The following is a 22,615-nucleotide window of genomic DNA, read 5'->3' on the forward strand; positions in this document are numbered from 1 at the left end:
GTTCACCTGGGGGATCTTTACCTGGGGATCTTTACCTGGGGGATCTTTACCTGGGGATCTTTACCTGGGGGATCTTTACCTGGGGATCTTTACCTGGGGGATCTTTACCTGGGGGATCTTCACCTGGGGGATCTTTACCTGGGGGATCTTTACCTGGGGGATCTTTACCTGGGGGATCTTTACCTGGGGGATCTTCACCTGGGGGATCTTTACCTGGGGGATCTTTACCTGGGGGATCTTTACCTGGGGGATCTTTACCTGGGGGAACTTTACCTGGGGGATCTTTACCTGGGGGATCTTTACCTGGGGAACTTTACCTGGGGGATCTTTACCTGGGGGATCTTCACCTGGGGATCTTTACCTGGGGGATCTTTACCTGGGGGATCTTCACCTGGGGGATCTTTACCTGGGGGATCTTTACCTGGGGGATCTTTACCTGGGGGATCTTTACCTGGGGGATGTTCACCTGGGGGATCTTTACCTGGGGATCTTTACCTGGGGGATCTTTACCTGGGGATCTTTACCTGGGGGATCTTTACCTGGGGATCTTTACCTGGGGGATCTTTACCTGGGGGAACTTCACCTGGGGGATCTTTACCTGGGGGATCTTTACCTGGGGGATCTTTACCTGGGGGATCTTTACCTGGGGGATGTTCACCTGGGGGATCTTTACCTGGGGATCTTTACCTGGGGGATCTTTACCTGGGGATCTTTACCTGGGGGATCTTTACCTGGGGGATCTTCACCTGGGGGATCTTTACCTGGGGGATCTTTACCTGGGGGATCTTTACCTGGGGGATCTTTACCTGGGGGATCTTTACCTGGGGGATCTTTACCTGGGGGATCTTTACCTGGGGGATCTTCACCTGGGGATCTTTACCTGGGGGATCTTTACCTGGGGGATCTTTACCTGGGGGATCTTTACCTGGGGGAACTTTACCTGGGGGATCTTTACCTGGGGGATCTTTACCTGGGGAACTTTACCTGGGGGATCTTTACCTGGGGGATCTTCACCTGGGGGATCTTTACCTGGGGGATCTTTACCTGGGGGATCTTTACCTGGGGGATCTTCACCTGGGGGATCTTTACCTGGGGGATCTTTACCTGGGGGATCTTTACCTGGGGAACTTTACCTGGGGGATCTTTACCTGGGGGATCTTTACCTGGGGATCTTTACCTGGGGATCTTTACCTGGGGGATCTTCACCTGGGGGATCTTCACCTGGGGGATCTTTACCTGGGGGATCTTTACCTGGGGGATCTTCACCTGGGGGATCTTTACCTGGGGATCTTCACCTGGGGATCTTCACCTGGGGGATCTTTACCTGGGGGATCTTTACCTGGGGGATCTTTACCTGGGGATCTTCACCTGGGGGATCTTTACCTGGGGATCTTTACCTGGGGGATCTTTACCTGGGGGATCTTTACCTGGGGGATCTTCACCTGGGGGATCTTTACCTGGGGGATCTTCACCTGGGGGATCTTTACCTGGGGATCTTCACCTGGGGGATCTTTACCTGGGGGATCTTCACCTGGGGATCTTTACCTGGGGGATCTTCACCTGGGGGATCTTTACCTGGGGGATCTTTACCTGGGGGAACTTTACCTGGGGGATCTTTACCTGGGGATCTTTACCTGGGGGATCTTTACCTGGGGGATCTTTACCTGGGGGATCTTTACCTGGGGGATCTTCACCTGGGGGATCTTTACCTGGGGGATCTTTACCTGGGGGATCTTTACCTGGGGGATCTTTACCTGGGGATCTTTACCTGGGGGATCTTCACCTGGGGGATCTTTACCTGGGGGATCTTTACCTGGGGGATCTTTACCTGGGGGATCTTTACCTGGGGATCTTTACCTGGGGATCTTTACCTGGGGATCTTTACCTGGGGGATCTTTACCTGGGGATCTTTACCTGGGGGATCTTTACCTGGGGGATCTTTACCTGGGGATCTTTACCTGGGGGATCTTTACCTGGGGGATCTTTACCTGGGGATCTTTACCTGGGGGATCTTCACCTGGGGGATCTTTACCTGGGGGATCTTTACCTGGGGGATCTTTACCTGGGGGATCTTCACCTGGGGGATCTTTACCTGGGGGAACTTCACCTGGGGGATCTTCACCTGGGGGATCTTTACCTGGGGGATCTTTACCTGGGGGATCTTTACCTGGGGGATCTTTACCTGGGGATCTTTACCTGGGGGAACTTCACCTGGGGGATCTTTACCTGGGGGATCTTTACCTGGGGGATCTTCACCTGGGGGAACTTCACCTGGGGGATCTTCACCTGGGGGATCTTTACCTGGGGGATCTTCACCTGGGGGATCTTTACCTGGGGGATCTTTACCTGGGGGATCTTTACCTGGGGGATCTTTACCTGGGGATCTTTACCTGGGGGATCTTTACCTGGGGGATCTTCACCTGGGGGATCTTTACCTGTGGGATCTTTACCTGGGGATCTTTACCTGGGGGATCTTTACCTGTGGGATCTTTACCTGGGGATCTTTACCTGGGGATCTTCACCTGGGGGATCTTTACCTGGGGGATCTTTACCTGGGGGATCTTTACCTGGGGGATCTTTACCTGGGGATCTTTACCTGGGGGATCTTTACCTGGGGGATCTTTACCTGGGGATCTTTACCTGGGGGATCTTTACCTGGGGGATCTTCACCTGGGGATCTTTACCTGGGGGATCTTTACCTGGGGGAACTTCACCTGGGGATCTTTACCTGGGGGATCTTCATCTGGGGGATCTTTACCTGGGGGATCTTTACCTGGGGGATCTTTACCTGGGGATCTTTACCTGGGGGATCTTTACCTGGGGATCTTCACCTGGGGGATCTTTACCTGGGGGATCTTCACCTGGGGGATCTTTACCTGGGGATCTTTACCTGGGGGATCTTCACCTGGGGGATCTTTACCTGGGGGATCTTTACCTGGGGGATCTTTACTTGGGGGATCTTCACCTGGGGGATCTTTACCTGGGGATCTTTACCTGGGGGATCTTTACCTGGGGGATCTTTACCTGGGGGATCTTTACCTGGGGATCTTTACCTGGGGGATCTTCACCTGGGGGATCTTTACCTGGGGATCTTTACCTGGGGATCTTCACCTGGGGGATCTTTACCTGGGGATCTTCACCTGGGGGATCTTCACCTGGGGGATCTTTACCTGGGGGATCTTCACCTGGGGATCTTTACCTGGGGGATCTTCACCTGGGGGATCTTTACCTGGGGATCTTTACCTGTGGGATCTTCACCTGGGGATCTTTACCTGTGGGATCTTTACCTGTGGGATCTTCACCTGGGGGATCTTTACCTGGGGATCTTTACCTGTGGGATCTTCACCTGGGGGAACTTTACCTGGGGGATCTTTACCTGGGGGATCTTTACCTGGGGGATCTTCACCTGGGGGATCTTTACCTGGGGGATCTTCACCTGGGGGATCTTCACCTGGGGGATCTTCACCTGGGGGATCTTCACCTGGGGATCTTTACCTGGGGATCTTCACCTGGGGGATCTTTACCTGGGGATCTTTACCTGGGGGATCTTTACCTGGGGGATCTTTACCTGGGGGATCTTTACCTGGGGGATCTTCACCTGGGGATCTTTACCTGGGGGATCTTTACCTGGGGGATCTTTACCTGGGGGAACTTTACCTGGGGGATCTTCACCTGGGGGATCTTTACCTGGGGGATCTTTACCTGGGGGATCTTTACCTGGGGATCTTTACCTGGGGGATCTTTACCTGGGGATCTTCACCTGGGGGATCTTTACCTGGGGGATCTTTACCTGGGGGATCTTTACCTGGGGGATCTTCACATGGGGATCTTTACCTGGGGGATCTTTACCTGGGGGAACTTCACCTGGGGGATCTTTACCTGGGGGATCTTTACCTGTGGGATCTTTACCTGGGGGATCTTTACCTGGGGGATCTTTACCTGGGGGATCTTTACCTGGGGGATCTTTACCTGGGGGATCTTTACCTGGGGGATCTTCACCTGGTTGATCTTTACCTGGGGGATGTTCACCTGGGGGATCTTTACCTGGGGATCTTTACCTGGGGGATCTTTACCTGGGGATCTTTACCTGGGGGATCTTTACCTGGGGATCTTTACCTGGGGGATCTTTACCTGGGGGATCTTTACCTGGGGGATCTTTACCTGGGGATCTTTACCTGGGGGATCTTTACCTGGGGGATCTTCACCTGGGGGATCTTTACCTGGGGGATCTTTACCTGGGGATCTTTACCTGGGGGATCTTTACCTGGGGGATCTTTACCTGGGGGATCTTTACCTGGGGATCTTTACCTGGGGGATCTTTACCTGGGGGATCTTCACCTGGGGGATCTTTACCTGGGGGATCTTTACCTGGGGGATCTTTACCTGGGGGATCTTTACCTGGGGGATCTTTACCTGGGGGATCTTTACCTGGGGATCTTTACCTGGGGGATCTTTACCTGGGGATCTTTACCTGGGGGATCTTTACCTGGGGATCTTTACCTGGGGGATCTTTACCTGGGGGATCTTCACCTGGGGGATCTTTACCTGGGGGATCTTTACCTGGGGGATCTTTACCTGGGGGATCTTTACCTGGGGGATCTTTACCTGGGGGATCTTCACCTGGGGGATCTTTACCTGGGGGATCTTTACCTGGGGGATCTTTACCTGGGGGATCTTTACCTGGGGGATCTTTACCTGGGGGAACTTTACCTGGGGGATCTTTACCTGGGGGATCTTTACCTGGGGAACTTTACCTGGGGGATCTTTACCTGGGGGATCTTCACCTGGGGATCTTTACCTGGGGGATCTTCACCTGGGGGATCTTTACCTGGGGGATCTTTACCTGGGGGATCTTTACCTGGGGGATCTTTACCTGGGGGATCTTTACCTGGGGGATCTTTACCTGGGGGATGTTCACCTGGGGGATCTTTACCTGGGGATCTTTACCTGGGGGATCTTTACCTGGGGATCTTTACCTGGGGGATCTTTACCTGGGGATCTTTACCTGGGGGATGTTCACCTGGGGGATCTTTACCTGGGGATCTTTACCTGGGGGATCTTTACCTGGGGATCTTTACCTGGGGGATCTTTACCTGGGGGATCTTTACCTGGGGGATCTTTACCTGGGGGATCTTTACCTGGGGGATCTTTACCTGGGGGATCTTTACCTGGGGGATCTTCACCTGGGGATCTTTACCTGGGGGATCTTTACCTGGGGGATCTTTACCTGGGGGATCTTTACCTGGGGGAACTTTACCTGGGGGATCTTTACCTGGGGGATCTTTACCTGGGGAACTTTACCTGGGGGATCTTTACCTGGGGGATCTTCACCTGGGGGATCTTTACCTGGGGGATCTTTACCTGGGGGATCTTTACCTGGGGGATCTTCACCTGGGGGATCTTTACCTGGGGGATCTTTACCTGGGGGATCTTTACCTGGGGAACTTTACCTGGGGGATCTTTACCTGGGGGATCTTCACCTGGGGGATCTTCACCTGGGGATCTTTACCTGGGGGATCTTTACCTGGGGGATCTTTACCTGGGGGATCTTCACCTGGGGGATCTTCACCTGGGGGATCTTTACCTGGGGGATCTTTACCTGGGGGATCTTCACCTGGGGGATCTTTACCTGGGGATCTTCACCTGGGGATCTTCACCTGGGGGATCTTTACCTGGGGGATCTTTACCTGGGGGATCTTTACCTGGGGATCTTCACCTGGGGGATCTTTACCTGGGGATCTTTACCTGGGGGATCTTTACCTGGGGGATCTTTACCTGGGGGATCTTTACCTGGGGGATCTTTACCTGGGGGATCTTCACCTGGGGGATCTTTACCTGGGGGATCTTCACCTGGGGGATCTTTACCTGGGGATCTTCACCTGGGGGATCTTTACCTGGGGGATCTTTACCTGGGGGAACTTTACCTGGGGGATCTTTACCTGGGGATCTTTACCTGGGGGATCTTTACCTGGGGGATCTTTACCTGGGGGATCTTTACCTGGGGGATCTTCACCTGGGGGATCTTTACCTGGGGGATCTTTACCTGGGGGATCTTTACCTGGGGATCTTTACCTGGGGATCTTTACCTGGGGGATCTTTACCTGGGGATCTTTACCTGGGGGATCTTTACCTGGGGGATCTTTACCTGGGGATCTTTACCTGGGGGATCTTTACCTGGGGGATCTTTACCTGGGGATCTTCACCTGGGGGATCTTTACCTGGGGGATCTTCACCTGGGGGATCTTTACCTGGGGGATCTTTACCTGGGGGATCTTTACCTGGGGGATCTTTACCTGGGGGAACTTCACCTGGGGGATCTTCACCTGGGGGATCTTTACCTGGGGGATCTTTACCTGGAGGATCTTTACCTGGGGGATCTTTACCTGGGGGATCTTTACCTGGGGGATCTTTACCTGGGGATCTTTACCTGGGGGAACTTCACCTGGGGGATCTTTACCTGGGGGATCTTTACCTGGAGGATCTTTACCTGGGGGATCTTCACCTGGGGGATCTTCACCTGGGGGATCTTCACCTGGGGGAACTTCACCTGGGGGATCTTCACCTGGGGGATCTTTACCTGGGGGATCTTCACCTGGGGGATCTTTACCTGGGGGATCTTTACCTGGGGGATCTTTACCTGGGGGATCTTTACCTGGGGATCTTTACCTGGGGGATCTTTACCTGGGGGATCTTCACCTGGGGGATCTTTACCTGTGGGATCTTTACCTGGGGATCTTTACCTGGGGGATCTTTACCTGTGGGATCTTTACCTGGGGATCTTTACCTGGGGATCTTCACCTGGGGGATCTTTACCTGGGGGATCTTTACCTGGGGATCTTTACCTGGGGGATCTTTACCTGGGGGAACTTCACCTGGGGATCTTTACCTGGGGGATCTTCATCTGGGGGATCTTTACCTGGGGGATCTTTACCTGGGGGATCTTTACCTGGGGATCTTTACCTGGGGGATCTTTACCTGGGGATCTTCACCTGGGGGATCTTTACCTGGGGGATCTTCACCTGGGGGATCTTTACCTGGGGATCTTTACCTGGGGGATCTTCACCTGGGGGATCTTTACCTGGGGGATCTTTACCTGGGGGATCTTTACTTGGGGGATCTTCACCTGGGGGATCTTTACCTGGGGGATCTTTACCTGGGGGATCTTCACCTGGGGGATCTTTACCTGGGGGATCTTTACCTGGGGATCTTTACCTGGGGGATCTTCACCTGGGGGATCTTTACCTGGGGATCTTTACCTGGGGATCTTCACCTGGGGGATCTTTACCTGGGGATCTTTACCTGGGGGATCTTCACCTGGGGGATCTTCACCTGGGGGATCTTTACCTGGGGGATCTTCACCTGGGGATCTTTACCTGGGGGATCTTCACCTGGGGGATCTTTACCTGGGGGATCTTTACCTGGGGGATGTTCACCTGGGGGATGTTCACCTGGGGGATCTTTACCTGGGGGATCTTCACCTGGGGGATCTTTATCTGGGGGATCTTCACCTGGGGATCTTCACCTGGGGGATCTTCACCTGGGGATCTTCACCTGGGGATCTTTACCTGGGGGATCTTTACCTGGGGGATCTTTACCTGTGGGATCTTCACCTGGGGATCTTTACCTGGGGGATGTTCACCTGGGGGATGTTCACCTGGGGGATCTTTACCTGGGGGATCTTTACCTGGGGGATCTTTACCTGTGGGATCTTCACCTGGGGATCTTTACCTGGGGGATGTTCACCTGGGGGATGTTCACCTGGGGGATCTTTACCTGGGGGATCTTCACCTGGGGGATCTTTACCTGGGGGATCTTTACCTGGGGGATGTTCACCTGGGGGATCTTCACCTGGGGATCTTCACCTGGGGATCTTCACCTGGGGGATCTTTACCTGGGGGATCTTTACCTGGGGGATCTTCACCTGGGGGATCTTTACCTGGGGGATCTTCACCTGGGGGATCTTTACCTGGGGGATCTTCACCTGGGGGATCTTCACCTGGGGGATCTTCACCTGGGGGATCTTTACCTGGGGGATCTTCACCTGGGGATCTTTACCTGGGGATCTTTACCTGTGGGATCTTCACCTGGGGATCTTTACCTGTGGGATCTTTACCTGTGGGATCTTCACCTGGGGGATCTTTACCTGGGGATCTTTACCTGGGGGATCTTCACCTGGGGGATCTTTACCTGGGGGATCTTCACCTGGGGGATCTTTACCTGGGGGATCTTCACCTGGGGGATCTTTACCTGGGGGATCTTCACCTGGGGGATCTTCACCTGGGGGATCTTCACCTGGGGGATCTTCACCTGGGGATCTTCACCTGGGGATCTTTACCTGGGGGATCTTCACCTGGGGATCTTCACCTGGGGGATCTTCACCTGTGGTGCCTCTGTTGACCACGCAGGGCGCCCCAGGGTTTGGGAGCAAGGGAGAAGCCGGGCAGCCCGGCCTGCCTGGCAGAGAGGTGAGTGTGGTGGTGACGGTGGTGGTGGTGGTGGTAGTAGTGGTGGTGGCGGTGGTGGTGGTGACGGTGGTGGTGGTGATGGTGGTAGAGGTGGTGGCGGTGGTGGTGGTGGTGGTAGAGGTGGTAGTAGTGGTGGTGGCGGTGGTGGTGGTGGTAGAGGTGGTGGTGGTGACGGTGGTGGTGGTGGTGACGGTGGTAGTAGTGGTGGTGGTGGCGGTGGTGGTGGTGACGGTGGTGGTGGTGGTGGTGGCGGTGGTGGTGGTGGTGATGGTGGTGGTGGTGGTGGTAGTAGTGGTGGTGGCGGTGGTGGTGGTGACGGTGGTGGTGGTGATGGTGGTAGAGGTGGTGGCGGTGGTGGTGGTGGTGGTAGAGGTGGTAGTAGTGGTGGTGGCGGTGGTGGTGGTGGTAGAGGTGGTGGTGGTGACGGTGGTGGTGGTGGTGACGGTGGTAGTAGTGGTGGTGGTGGCGGTGGTGGTGGTGACGGTGGTGGTGGTGGTGGTGGCGGTGGTGGTGGTGGTGATGGTGGTGGTGGTAGAGGTGGTGGTAGAGGTGGTGGTGGTGGTGGTGGTAGTGGTGGTGGTGGTGGTGGTAGAGGTGGTGGTGGTGGTGGTGGTAGAGGTGGTGGTAGAGGTGGTAGTGGTGGTGGTGGTGGTGGTAATGGTGGTAGAGGTGGTGGTAGAGGTGGTAGTGGTGGTGGTGGTGGTGGTGGTAGTGGTGGTAGTGGTGGTGACGGTGGTGGTGGTGGTGGTGGTAGAGGTGGTGGTGGTGGTAGAGGTGGTGGTAGAGGTGGTGGTGGTGGTGGTGGTGGTGGTAGTGGTGGTGGTAGAGGTGGTAGTGGTGGTAGAGGTGGTGGTGGTGGTGGTGGTGGTGGTGGTAGTGGTGGTAGAGGTGGTGGTAGAGGTGGTAGTGGTGGTGGTAGAGGTGGTGGTAGAGGTGGTGGTGGTGGTGGTGGTGGTAGTGGTGGTAGAGGTGGTGGTAGAGGTGGTAGAGGTGGTGGTGGTGGCGGTGGTGGTGGTGGCGGTGGTGGTAGAGGTGGTTGTGGTGGTGGCGGTGGTTGTGGTTGTAGTGGTTGTAGTGGTGGTTGTGGTGGTTATAGTGGTTGTAGTGGTGGTTGTAGTGGTTGTAGTGGTGGTTGTAGTGGTTGTAATGGTGGTTGGGGTTGTAGTGGTGGTTGTAGTGGTGGTTGTGGTGGTTGTTGTGGTTGCAGCGGTGGTTGTAGTCGTGGTTGTGGTGGTTGTAGTGGTTGTAGTGGTGGTTGTCGTTGTAGTGGTTGTAGTGGTGGTTGTGGTAGTTATAGTGGTTGTAGTGGTGGTTGTACTGGTTGTAGTGGTTGTAGTGGTGGTTGTAGTGGTTGTAATGGTTGTTGTGGTTGCAGTGGTGGTTGTAGTCGTGGTTGTGGTGGTTGTAGTGGTTGTAGTGGTGGTTGTGGTTGTAGTGGTTGTAGTGGTGGTTGTAGTGGTTGTAATGGTGGTTGGGTTTGTAGTGGTGGTTGTAGTGGTGGTTGTGGTTGTAGTGGTGGTTGTGGTGGTTGTAATGGTGGTTGGGGTTGTAGTGGTGGTTGTAGTGGTGGTTGTGGTTGTAGTGGTGGTTGTGGTGGTTGTTGTGGTTGCAGCGGTGGTTGTAGTCGTGGTTGTGGTGGTTGTAGTGGTTGTAGTGGTGGTTGTCGTTGTAGTGGTTGTAGTGGTGGTTGTGATAGTTATAGTGGTTGTAGTGGTGGTTGTAGTGGTTGTAGTGGTTGTAGTGGTGGTTGTAGTGGTTGTAATGGTTGTTGTGGTTGCAGTGGTGGTTGTAGTCGTGGTTGTGGTGGTTGTAGTGGTTGTAGTGGTGGTTGTGGTTGTAGTGGTGGTTGTAGTGGTTGTAATGGTGGTTGGGTTTGTAGTGGTGGTTGTAGTGGTGGTTGTGGTTGTAGTGGTGGTTGTGGTGGTTGTGGTGGTTGTTGTGGTTGTAGTGGTGGTTGTAGTGGTGGTTGTAGTGGTAGTTGTGGTGGTTGTGGTTGTAGTTGTAGTGGTGGTTGTAGTGGTGGTTGTGGTGGTTGTGGTTGTAGTGGTGGTTGTGGTTGTAGTGGTGGTTGTAGTGGTGGTTGTAGTGGTGGTTGTGGTGGTTGTGGTTGTAGTGGTGGTTGTGGTTGTAGTGGTGGTTGTGGTGGTTGTGGTTGTAGTAGTGGTTGTGGTTGTAGTGGTGGTTGTAGTGGTGGTTGTAGTGGTGGTTGTGGTGGTTGTGGTTGTAGTGGTGGTTGTGGTTGTAGTGGTGGTTGTGGTGGTTGTGGTTGTAGTAGTGGTTGTGGTTGTGGTGGTTGTAGTGGTTGTGGTTGTAGTTGTGGTTGTAGTGGTGGTTGTGGTGGTTGTGGTTGTAGTGGTGGTTGTGGTTGTAGTGGTGGTTGTGGTTGTAGTGGTGGTTGTAGTGGTGGTTGTTGCGGTTGTAGTGGTGGTTGTAGTGGTGGTTGTTGCGGTTGTAGTGGTGGTTGTGGTTGTAGTGGTGGTTGTAGTGGTGGTTGTTGCGGTTGTAGTGGTGGTTGTGGTTGTAGTGGTGGTTGTAGTGGTGGTTGTTGCGGTTGTAGTGGTGGTTGTAGTGGTGGTTGTAGTGGTTGTAGTAGTGGTGGTAGTCGTGGTTGTGGTTGTAGTGGTTGTTGTGGTTGTAGTCGTGGTTGTAGTGGTGGTTGTAGTGGTTGTGGTTGTAGTGGTGGTTGTAGTGGTGGTTGTAGTGGTGGTTGTAGTGGTGGTTGTTGCAGTTGTAGTGGTGGTTGTAGTGGTGGTTGTGGTTATAGTCGTGGTCGTGGTTGTGGTGGTTGTGGTGGTGGTTGTGGTGGTGGTTGTGGTTGTTGTGGTTGTAGTGGTTGTGGTGGTGGTTGTAGTGGTGGTTGTGGTTGTAGTCGTGGTTGTAGTCGTGGTTGTGGTGGTTGTGGTGGTGGTTGTGGTTGTAGTGGTTGTGGTTGTAGTGGTGGTTGTGGTTGTAGTGGTCGTGGTTGTAGTCGTGGTTGTGGTTGTAGTGGTGGTGGTAGTGGTTGTGGTTGTAGTGCTTGTGGTGGTGGTTGTGGTTGTAGTCGTGGTTGTAGTGGTTGTGGTTGTAGTCGTGGTTGTGGTGGTTGTAGTGGTTGTGGTTGTAGTCGTGGTTGTGGTGGTTGTAGTGGTTGTTGTGGTTGTTGTGGTTGTAGTCGTGGTTGTGGTTGTAGTGGTTGTGGTGGTGGTTGTGGTTGTTTTGGTTGTAGTGGTTGTGGTTGTAGTCGTGGTTGTGGTGGTTGTAGTGGTTGTGGTTGTAGTCGTGGTTGTGGTTGTGGTGGTTGTAGTGGTTGTTGTGGTTGTTGTGGTTGTAGTCGTGGTTGTGGTTGTAGTGGTTGTGGTGGTGGTTGTGGTTGTTTTGATTGTAGTGGTTGTGGTTGTAGTCGTGGTTGTGGTGGTTGTAGTGGTTGTTGTGGTTGTAGTCGTGGTTGTGGTTGTAGTGGTTGTGGTGGTGGTTGTGGTTGTTGTGGTTGTAGTGGTTGTGGTTGTAGTCGTGGTTGTGGTTGTGGTGGTTGTAGTGGTTGTTGTGGTTGTAGTCGTGGTTGTGGTTGTAGTGGTTGTGGTGGTGGTTGTGGTTGTTGTGGTTGTAGTGGTTGTTGTGGTTTAGTCGTGGTTGTGGTGGTTGTAGTGGTTGTTGTGGTTGTTGTGGTTGTAGTCGTGGTTGTAGTGGTTGTGGTTGTAGTCGTGGTTGTGGTTGTGCTCAGGGCTCTCCAGGGAAAGACGGTGAACGAGGAACACCAGGAAGAGACGTGAGTAGACAGACACCTTGACACACACACTGACATACACACACTGACATACACACACACACACATACACACACACACACTGACACACACACTGACATACACACACACTGACATACACAACAACAACCGCCATTCGCCACTAAGTGGCGGTGACGTCACCACGACGCTTGTGCCAGGCTATGTGCACCCTGAGGCCACGTGAAGTGTCGAACACCCGCTGGCAGGAGGTCACGGGGCAGACCCAGGTGCCACGGGTCGACTGACTGAGATGACTGGCTGATGCACCACCTGTGCCCCCTACTGTGCCAACCTGCTGTGCTTTAGCCACCCGGCGCTCCGCTCGTTGTTCTGAGCGTCGCTCCTCCGCCCTCCGTTGTTGTTGGAGGTCGACTGCCTCCAACTGCCCAGTAGCGTCCTTCACGAGCCTCCTCCACAGAGGCCGATCTTGACACCGCTGGTACCAGTCATCGGCAAGTCCACTCAGCTCCACGTCCTCCTGTACCACATCACTCCATCTCTTCTCTAGCCCGTGCCGCGCCCGCTTAGCCCCCTCGATCCGGCCAAACAAAAGCTGTTTCGGCATGCGGTGGCTGGGCATGCGGGCTACATGACCCAGCCATCGCAGCCTTGCCTGCCGGAGGAGCTCACCGATGGGACCCTGCCCAGATCTTTCAAGGATTTGTGAGCTCCTCACACAATCCAGTCTGGTTAAACCCAGGATGGATCGTAGGCAGGCCAGCCTAAATGTTTCTAACCGGCGAAGATGTTCCATTAGGGGGGTCCACGTTTCGCAAGCGTAGAGAAGGGAGGGAATGACCGTGGCCGAGAAGACCTGAAGCTTAGTGCGGAGCGACAGACCAGGTAGCTTCCACACAGCGTTACGCAACCGATGAAAAGATATTGCCGCTCGACTGATTCGGAGTGAGACCTCTGCTGTTAAACTGGAGCCAGTCATAAGCACACTGCCCAGGTATGGGAAACTCTCCACTCTCTCCACAACTGCCCCATCACCGATTGGGAGTTGTGGGGGTGGAGTGTCCGATGGTACAAAATACCCAGGCAGGTGCTTAGTTTTGGTGGGGCTGATGGTAAGGCCCCACCTCTTAGTGGCACGCTCCAGTCTCAGCAGCAGCGTCTCCAACTCCTCCTCTGACTGAGCAGCTATTACCAAATCATCAGCATACATAACGTGGTTGAGCAATAGGGAGCCATCCCTTGACCGCACCCGGGCATCGATTAGCCTCCCATTATATCTGTACCATATGGAGATTCCCCTGGTACAGCTATGGAAGGCTTCACGAACTACGTGGTCAAAATAGATGTTAAATAATGTGGGAGCCAGAGGACATCCCTGTCGCACCCCAAGGTGTACAGGGAATGGCTCTGACTCCCGGCCACGTAGTTTTACCCGGGCCTGCTCACCATCATGAAGGTCCTTAATGATCGTGAGCAGAGGGTCAGGTACTCCAAAAGCACGAAGAACGACCCAGAGCCCAGGCCTACTGATGGTATCATAGGCCTTGACCAGGTCAATAAAGCAGAGATGTAGGTCTTGTTGGAATTCCCTACACCTCTGCTGTAGCAGACGGACAGAAAATATGGCATCTGTGCAGGACCGCCCTATCCTCAAACCGCATTGGGGCTCCGTAAGCCTCTCCTCAGCGTGCCTGGCAAGGCGATGCTGAATAATCCTTGCCAGGACCTTTCCCGGCACACTGAGGAGTGAGATGCCCCTGTAGTTGTTACAGTCTGTGCGGTCCCCCTTCTTAAAGAGGGGGACCACCCGGGCATCCTTACAATCCTGCGGACATACACACACACTGACATACACACACACTGACATACACACACTGACATACACACACTGACATACGCACATACACACAGATTGACATACACACATACACACACTGACATACACACTGACATACACACTGACATACACACAGATACACACACACACATACACACACACTGACCTACACACGCACGTACATACACACATACATTCAACAACCAACAACAACCGCCATTCACCACTAAGTGGCGGTGACGTCACCACGACACTTGTGCCAGGCTATGTGCACGTTGAGGGTTGGTCCCTCCCCCAGGACCTCAGAAATGCTCAGCAAATCTGCAAACCTGTTCCTGGGGGTCGGAGATTGGATCACCGTTCTTTCCCCTAACGATGGTAATAGGTGTGGCGCTGCAGGTTACTTTTTTGATGCAGTTAAATAGAGATTTGTGATCGCGGGCCACTGAGGCAGACTCCATCTCCTCAGCAACCCGCGACCACCACCCATCCTTGCAGCGCCTCACGGCTCTCCGAACCTCCGAGCGAAGGCTGCGGAAAGCCTCCTCATTCTCTAACGTGGGATTCTGTAGCCGATGACAGTGGGCCTGTCGGTTTTTCTTAACTATCCTGATCACCTCCTCTGTCAGCCAGGGTCTCTGGTGAGGTCTGGACCACGTACCCAAAGCAGCCATTGCAGCTGCATGAGTCACAGTCCTAAACCTCACACATTTCCCCTCGACATCTGGAGGAGTGGGGGACAATGCCAACCCCAGTCGCAAGGGATGATGACATGCTCACTTGCAACTTTCATCAGCTAGCTGAGACCAGGCCACTATCGGTTTGAATGGGGTCCTGGGTGTACACCCACCACCGCAGTGGAAGAATGGCAGGCGCATCTTACAGATGACTAGTCGATGGTCAGAGGGCAGATCAGTTCCACGGTAGGTCCTGGTGTCAAGGATATGGGCCCACATCCGCTGTTCCATCACTATGTAGTCCAGCAGATGTTCTTGCTTGGACCCAGCATACATCCATGATGTTGTGTAGATGCCTCGATGCCGGAACAGCGTGTTGCTAATTACAAGCCTATGGGCTGCACAAAAAAATCTAGCAGCCTCCTGCTGTTGTTATTGAGCTGATCTGGCCCATGCCCTCCAATCACTTCAGATCAGGTGCAGCATCATGACCATCTCGGGCATTGAAGTCACCCAACAAGATGACTCTATCCCGAGGGGCCACTTTAGCCAGCACCTGTGACAGGAGGTCATAGAAGGCATCTGACTCATCGGCCTTGCCTGCATCCCTCCACGGATGTTCGTCTTCGGTGGGGGCATAAGTAACCACGACCACCACTCCTCACCTCCGGTTGATGGGAAGGCGAGCCCAAAGTAGCCTGGGGCTTACAGCTTCCCACACCTCACCGCCTCGCTCCCACGCTCCCTTCATTCTTTTATTCAAAAGAAGAGCCACTCCCTGTTATTTGGCAGTCTGCTGCCCCGAGTAGAGGACTGTCCACCCCTCATGGTGGCAGGAGACAGAGCCAGTCCACCGGACCTCCTGAATACCACAGAGATCCAGGCGGTACCGGTCCAGCTCCCGACAGAGGAGTGGCAGCCTCTCCTCCGCAGTGAGCTTTCAAACATTCCACGTGGCCACCCGTAGTGGCCTATCGTTGTTTCTGGAGGAGCCCCGAGGGTAGAGATTCAATCTCCTGGCTCCGCCAATTGGGGTTTGGCCAGGAGACGTCATAGCCGCCTGTCCCCCCCGAGGCCTCCGGTACAAGCTTAATTAGATATTGTGGTAATTAATTGAAGGTTACCAGCCCCTCGCACCCATTCATAGGGTGGCCACAAACCTCACGAAGGGAACGGGAAATCAGAATTGGCCTTCCTACCCACGGCACTGCCCACGACAGAGTTGCCCGTCCGGCACCGCGAGGAGGTAGGGGGTTGTTTTTGCTGGTACCATACATGCAAAGACAAAGATCCCCCGTATAGCCCTAACAAGACTGTAGGGGGCAAGTGCTGTTAGCGAGTAGCAGCACCTATGAAGGCCGGAACGGCACACGAGGGGGTGGGGTAGGCCAGCAGCACCACGCCCGGCCGCCTTTGTCTCCCCAGTGGCGATGTTTACTACACCACCGCACCAGGTACTCATTCTCACCATACATACAAAGACAAAGATCCCCCATATAGCCTTAACAGACTGTAGGGGCAAGTGCTGTTAGCGAGCACCTATGAAGGCCGGAACGGTACACGAAGGGGTGGGTGGCCAACACCACGCCCGACCGCCTTTGTCTCCCTAGTGGCGATGTTTACACACCGCACCGGGTACTCATTTGAGGCTGAGTCGACCTAGGGGAGGCCCGGAACCGGTTCAGATAATCGTCACTGGTGTTGGCCGTGAGCGGGAATCGAACCCGGGTCGCCAGGTTCATAGCGCAGCGTAGCGCTAACCACTACACTATCGCTCCCCACACACACACTCACACACACGCGTTACACACACACAGTGTGGTGAGTGTGTACGTGTGTGTAAGTGTGCGTCGTGCAGCGGTTAGCGCGCTGTGATACGAACCTGGCGCCTCCAGTTTCAATTCCTCTCACGGACAAAATTGGTGACGAATTATCTGAACGGGTCCTAGGCCTGCCCTAGGTGGACTCAGCCTTAAATGAGTCGGTGGCGTGGTGTGTAGTAAACATCGCCACTGGGGGAGACAAAGGCGGCCGGGCGTGGTGGTGACCACCCACCCCCTCGTGTGCCACAGCGCCGGTAGCCTTCATAGGCGCTGCTACTCACAGCACTTGCCCCAGCAGTCTGTTGAGGCTACACGGGGGACCTTTGTCTGTGTCTACCTTCATAGGTTCTGCTGCTACTCGCTACTAACAGCACTTGCCCCAGCAGTCTGTAGAGGCTACACGGGGGACCTTTGTCTGTGTCTACCTTCATAGCTGCTGCTGCTACTCGCTACTAACAGCACTTGCCCCAGCAGTCTGTTGAGGCTACACGGGGGACCTTTGTCTGTGTCTACCTTCATAGCTGCTGCTACTCGCTACTAACAGCACTTGCCCCAGCAGTCTGTTGAGGCTGCACGGGGGACCTTTGTCTGTGTCTACCGTCATAGCTGCTGCTGCTACTCGCTACCAACAGCACTTGCCCCAGCAGTCTGTTGAGGCTACACGGGGGACCTTTGTCTGTGTGCGTGTGCAGGGATCTCCAGGCTCCTCGGGCCAGCCCGGGCTTACAGGTGGACCTGGGCCTCAGGTACCCGCAGCTCCACAGTCAGACACCAATTAGCTCCCCACAACAACAACAACAACAACCGCCATTCGCCACTAAGTGGCGGTGACGTCACCACGACGCTTGTGCCAGGCTATGTGCACCTTGAGGCCACGTGAAGTGTCGAACGCCCGCTGGCAGGAGGTCACGGGGCAGACCCAGCAGGTGCCACGGGTCGACTGACTGAGATGACTGGCTGATGCACCACCTGTGCCCCCTACTGTGCTAACCTGCTGTGCTTTAGCCACCCGGCGCTCCGCTCGTTGTTGTGAGCGTCGCTCCTCCGCCCTCCGTTGTTGTTGGAGGGCGACTACCTCCAACTGCCCAGTAGCAGCGTCCTTCACGAGCCTCCTCCACAGAGGCCGATCTTGACACCGCTGGTACCAGTCATCGGCAAGTCCACTCAGCTCCACGTCCTCCTGTACCACGTCACTCCATCTCTTCTCTAGCCCGTGCCGCGCCCGTTTAGCCCCCTCGATCCGGCCGAACAAAAGCTGTTTAAGCAGCTCTCTTCACACACACACACATGCACCGAAGCACCTGCCTGGGTGTTTTATACTCAGGGTTGATGGTGTTGATGTTTGTGGTGGTGATGATGGTGACGGTGACATGTCAACCCCGACCTTGTTACGGAGCCATTTAGACATGATTGGTCACACCGTTCCATACACTACACTACACTTTACACTACCCTACTATAAACTACACACTACACTAATATACACTACACTATACACTACACTGCACTATACACTACACTATACACTACTATGCACTACACTACTATACACTACACTATACACTACACTATACACTACACTACTATAAACTATACACTAAACTACTATACACTATACACTACACTGCACTATACACTACACTGTACACTACTATACACTACACTATACACTACACTACTATACACTATACACTACACTATACACTTCACTACTATACACTACACTACTATACACTACACTATGCACTCCTATACACTACACTATACATTGCTATACACTACACTACTGTACACTACACTATACACTACACTACTATACACTACACTATACACTGCTATACACTACACTATACACTGCTATACACTACACTACTATACACTACACTATACACTACTAAACACTACACTATACACTACTATACACTCCACTACTATACACTACACTATACACTACACTATACACGACACTACTATACGCTACACTATACACTACACTACACTGTACACTACACTATACACTACACTACTATACACTATACACTACACTATACACTACACTTTACACTACACTATACACTCCACTACTATACACTACACTGTACACTACTATACACTACACTACTATACACTACACTATACACTTCACTACTATACACTACACTACTATACACTACACTATGCACTCCTATACACTACACTATACATTGCTATACACTACACTACTGTACACTACACTATACACTACACTACTATACACTACACTATACACTGCTATACACTACACTATACACTGCTATACACTACACTACTATACACTACACTATACACTCCACTACTATACACTACACTATACACTACACTATACACGACACTACTATACGCTACACTATACACTACACTATACACTACTATACACTACACTATACACTACACTACTATACGCTACACTATACACTACACTATACACTACACTTTACACTACACTATACACTCCACTACTATACACTACACTACTATACACTACACTACTATATACTACACTACTCTACACTACACTATACACTACACTACTATATACTACACTATACACTACACTACTATACGCTACACTATACACTACACTATACACTGCACTACTATACACTATACACTACACTACTATACACTACACTACTATACACTATACACTACTATACACTACACTATACACTACTATACACGACACTATACACTACACTACTATATACTACACTATACATTACACTACTATACACTACACTATACACTACTACACTACACCACTATACACTACACTATACACTACTATACACTACACTATACACTACACTACACACTACACTATACACTACACACTACACTATACACTGCTACTCTACACTGTACACTACACACTACACTACACACTACTACACTACACTATACACTACACTACACCTGTCAACCCCTACCTTGTTACAGACCAACTCAGACGTGATTGGTCACCCCGTGCCTCTTATAAATCCCAACGTTCATCTTACAAAGTCCCATCACAAGGGAGATTATGTTGGTGATGATGATGTTGGTGATGATCTTGATGATGTTGGTGATGTTGGTGATTATGATGCTGTTGATGATGTTGATGATGTTAATGTTAAAGATGTTGATGATTTTGATGATGTTTTAGGGTCCCAAGGGAGATCGGGGATTTCCAGGCCCTCCTGGAAATGTGAGCGAACTCACTCATCCATCACCTCACTCATTCTCTCACTCATTCATCCCCTCACTCATTCTCTCACTCATCCATCTCCTCACTCATTCTCTCACTCATCCATCCACTCACTCATTCTCTCACTCATCCATCCACTCACTCAATCTCTCACTCATCCATCTCCTCACTCATTCCCTCACTTATCCATCCACTCACTCATTCTCTCACTCATTCATCCCCTCACCCATTCTCTCACTCATTCATCCCCTCACTCATTCTCTCACTCATCCATCACCTCACTCATTCTCTCACTCATTCATCCCCTCACTCATTCTCTCACTCATTCATCCCCTCACTCATTCTCTCACTCATTCATCACCTCACTTATTCTCTCAATCATCCATCACCTCACTCATTCTCTCACTCAGCCATCACCTCACTCATTCTCTCACTCATCCATCTCCTCACTCATTCTCTTACTCATTCATCCCCTCACTCATTCTCTCACTCATTCATCCCCTCACTCATTCTCTCACTCATTCAATCCCTCACTCATTCTCTCATTCATTCTCTCACTCATTCAGAACATCACTCGTTCTCTCATTCGCAGCCAGCCTGTCCTTAAAATCACTCACTCACAATCACTCATTCATTCCATCATTCAATCACTCAATCATTCACTCACTCACTCATTCACTCACCCACTCATTCACTCACTCATTCACTCAATTACTCACCCACTCATTCACTCAATCACTCACTCACCCACTCACTCACTCAATCACTCAATTAATTATTCACTCACTCACTCAATCACTCAATCACTCACCCACTCACTCAATCACTCAATCAATTATTCACTCAATCACTCACTCAATCAATTATTCACTCACTCACTCACCCACTCAATCACTCACTCAATCACTCACTCACTCAATCACTCATTCACCCACTCAATCACTCACTCAATCACTCACTCACTCACTCAATCACTCACTCACTCACTCATTTCAATCACTCAATCAATTATTCACTCACTCAATCATTCACTCAATCAAGCACTCACTCTTTCAATCAATCACTCACTCACTGACTCAATTACTCACTTAATCACTCACTCACTCAATCGATCACTCAATCACTCACTCATTCACTCAATCACTCACTCATCTGAATCACTCAATCAATGACTCACTGTGTGAGTCTTGGATCTCCTCTGTGTGAGTCTACGGGTCTCTGTGTGAGCCTATGTGAGTCTATGAGTCTATCTGAGTGTATGGGTCTCTATGTGAGTTTGTGAGTCTCTGTGTGAGTTTATGGGTCTCTATGTGGGTCTACTGGTCTCTGTAGGAGTTTATGGGTCTCTGTGTGAGTCTATCGGTTTCTTTGTGAGTCTATGGGTCTCGTCTGTGTGAGTCTCTGTGAGTCTATGAGTCCTGTCCTGGGCCTCCCGCAAATGAGTAGCTGTTGTAGTGGTGGTGTCGTAAACGTCACTGCTAGGGAGACAAAGGCGGCCGGGCGTGGTTGCCGGCCACCTGCCCCCTCGTGTGCCATAGTGCCTGCATCCTTCATCGGCGCTGCTACTACTCGCTACTAACAGCACTTGCCCCAGCAGTCTGTTGAAGGCTACACGGGGGACCTTTGTCTTTGTCTGTGTGTGGCAGGTGGGTGTTGGAATAGCGACTTTGAAAGGTGATCGGGGCCTACCCGGTACGCCGGGACGTCCCGGCAGTACAGGCCAACCAGGTATTGACGCTCGCACAGACACAACAACAACAACCGCCATTCGCCACTAAGTGGCGGTGACGTCACCACGACGCTTGTGCCAGGCTATGTGCACATTGAGGCCACGTGAAGTGTCGAAGGCCCGCTGGAAGGAGGTCACGGGGCAGGCGTAGGTGCCACGGGTCGACTGACTGAGATGCCTGGCTGATGCACCACCTGTGCTCCCTACTGTGCCAACCTGCTGTGCTTTAGCCAACCTGCTGTGCTTTAGCCACCCGGCGCTCCGCTCGTTGTTGTGAGCGTCGTTCCTCCGCCCTCCGTTGTCGTTGGAGGGCGACTGCCTCCAACTGTCCAGTAGCAGCGTCCTTCACGAGCCTCCTCCACAGAGGCCGATCTTGACACCGCTGGTACCAGTCATCGGCAAGTCCACTCAGCTCCACGTCCTCCTGTACCACATCACTCCATCTCTTCTCTAGCCCGTGCCGCACCCCTTTTAGCGCCTTCTATCTGGCCGAACAAAAGCTGTTTCGGCATGCGGTGGCTGGGCATGCGGGCTACAGGACCCAGCCAACGCAGCCTAGCCTGCCGGAGGAGCTCACCGATGGGACCTTGCCCAGATCTTTCAAGGATTTGTGAGCTCCTCACACAATCCAGCCTGGTTAAACCCAGGAGGAATCGTTGGCAGGCTAGCCTAAATGTTTCTAACTGGAGAAGATGTCGCTTTTTCTCAACTATCCTGAACACCTGCTGTCAGCCAGGGTCTCTGGCTGACCCAAAGCAGCCAATGCAGCTGCATGAGTGACAGTCCTAAACCTCGCCCATTTACCCTCAACATCCGGAGGAGTGGGGGACGATGCCATCCTCAGCCGCAGGCGATGATGGAATTCTCGCTTGCAACTTTCATCAGATAACTGAGACCAGGCCACTTTAGGTTGGAATGGGGTCCTGGGTGTACACCCACCACCGGAGCGGAAGAATGGCAGGCGCATCTTACAGATGACAAGTCGATGGTCAGAGGGCAGATCAGCTCCACGGTAGGTCCTGGTGTCAAGGACATGGGCTCGCATCCGCTGGTCCGTCACTATGTAGTCCAGCAGATGTTCTTGCTTGGACCCGGCATGCATCCATGATGTTGTGTGGATGCGCCGATGCCGGAACA

At 52.6% G+C, this 22,615-nt stretch overlaps 1 protein-coding gene across 1 annotated transcript in view; it reads left to right on the plus strand.

Moving 5' to 3' along the window:
• LOC116956744 (uncharacterized) overlaps positions 1–22,615 on the plus strand; it is a 191,195-nt gene that overhangs the window by 60,842 nt on the left and 107,738 nt on the right. Inside the window, exons 14-18 of the mRNA XM_076057983.1 lie at positions 8,406–8,465; positions 12,166–12,210; positions 17,216–17,269; positions 19,708–19,749; positions 21,396–21,477. Of these exons, the coding sequence (XP_075914098.1) occupies positions 8,406–8,465; positions 12,166–12,210; positions 17,216–17,269; positions 19,708–19,749; positions 21,396–21,477 (283 nt within the window). The remainder of the gene's footprint in view (positions 1–8,405; positions 8,466–12,165; positions 12,211–17,215; positions 17,270–19,707; positions 19,750–21,395; positions 21,478–22,615) is intronic.

This window comes from Petromyzon marinus (genome assembly GCF_048934315.1).
Source record: "Petromyzon marinus isolate PM22_M1 ecotype Great Lakes invasive population chromosome 67 unlocalized genomic scaffold, UKy_Petmar_22M1.pri1.0 chr67_unloc.2, whole genome shotgun sequence".
NCBI classification, from domain to species: Eukaryota; Metazoa; Chordata; class Hyperoartia; order Petromyzontiformes; family Petromyzontidae; genus Petromyzon; species Petromyzon marinus.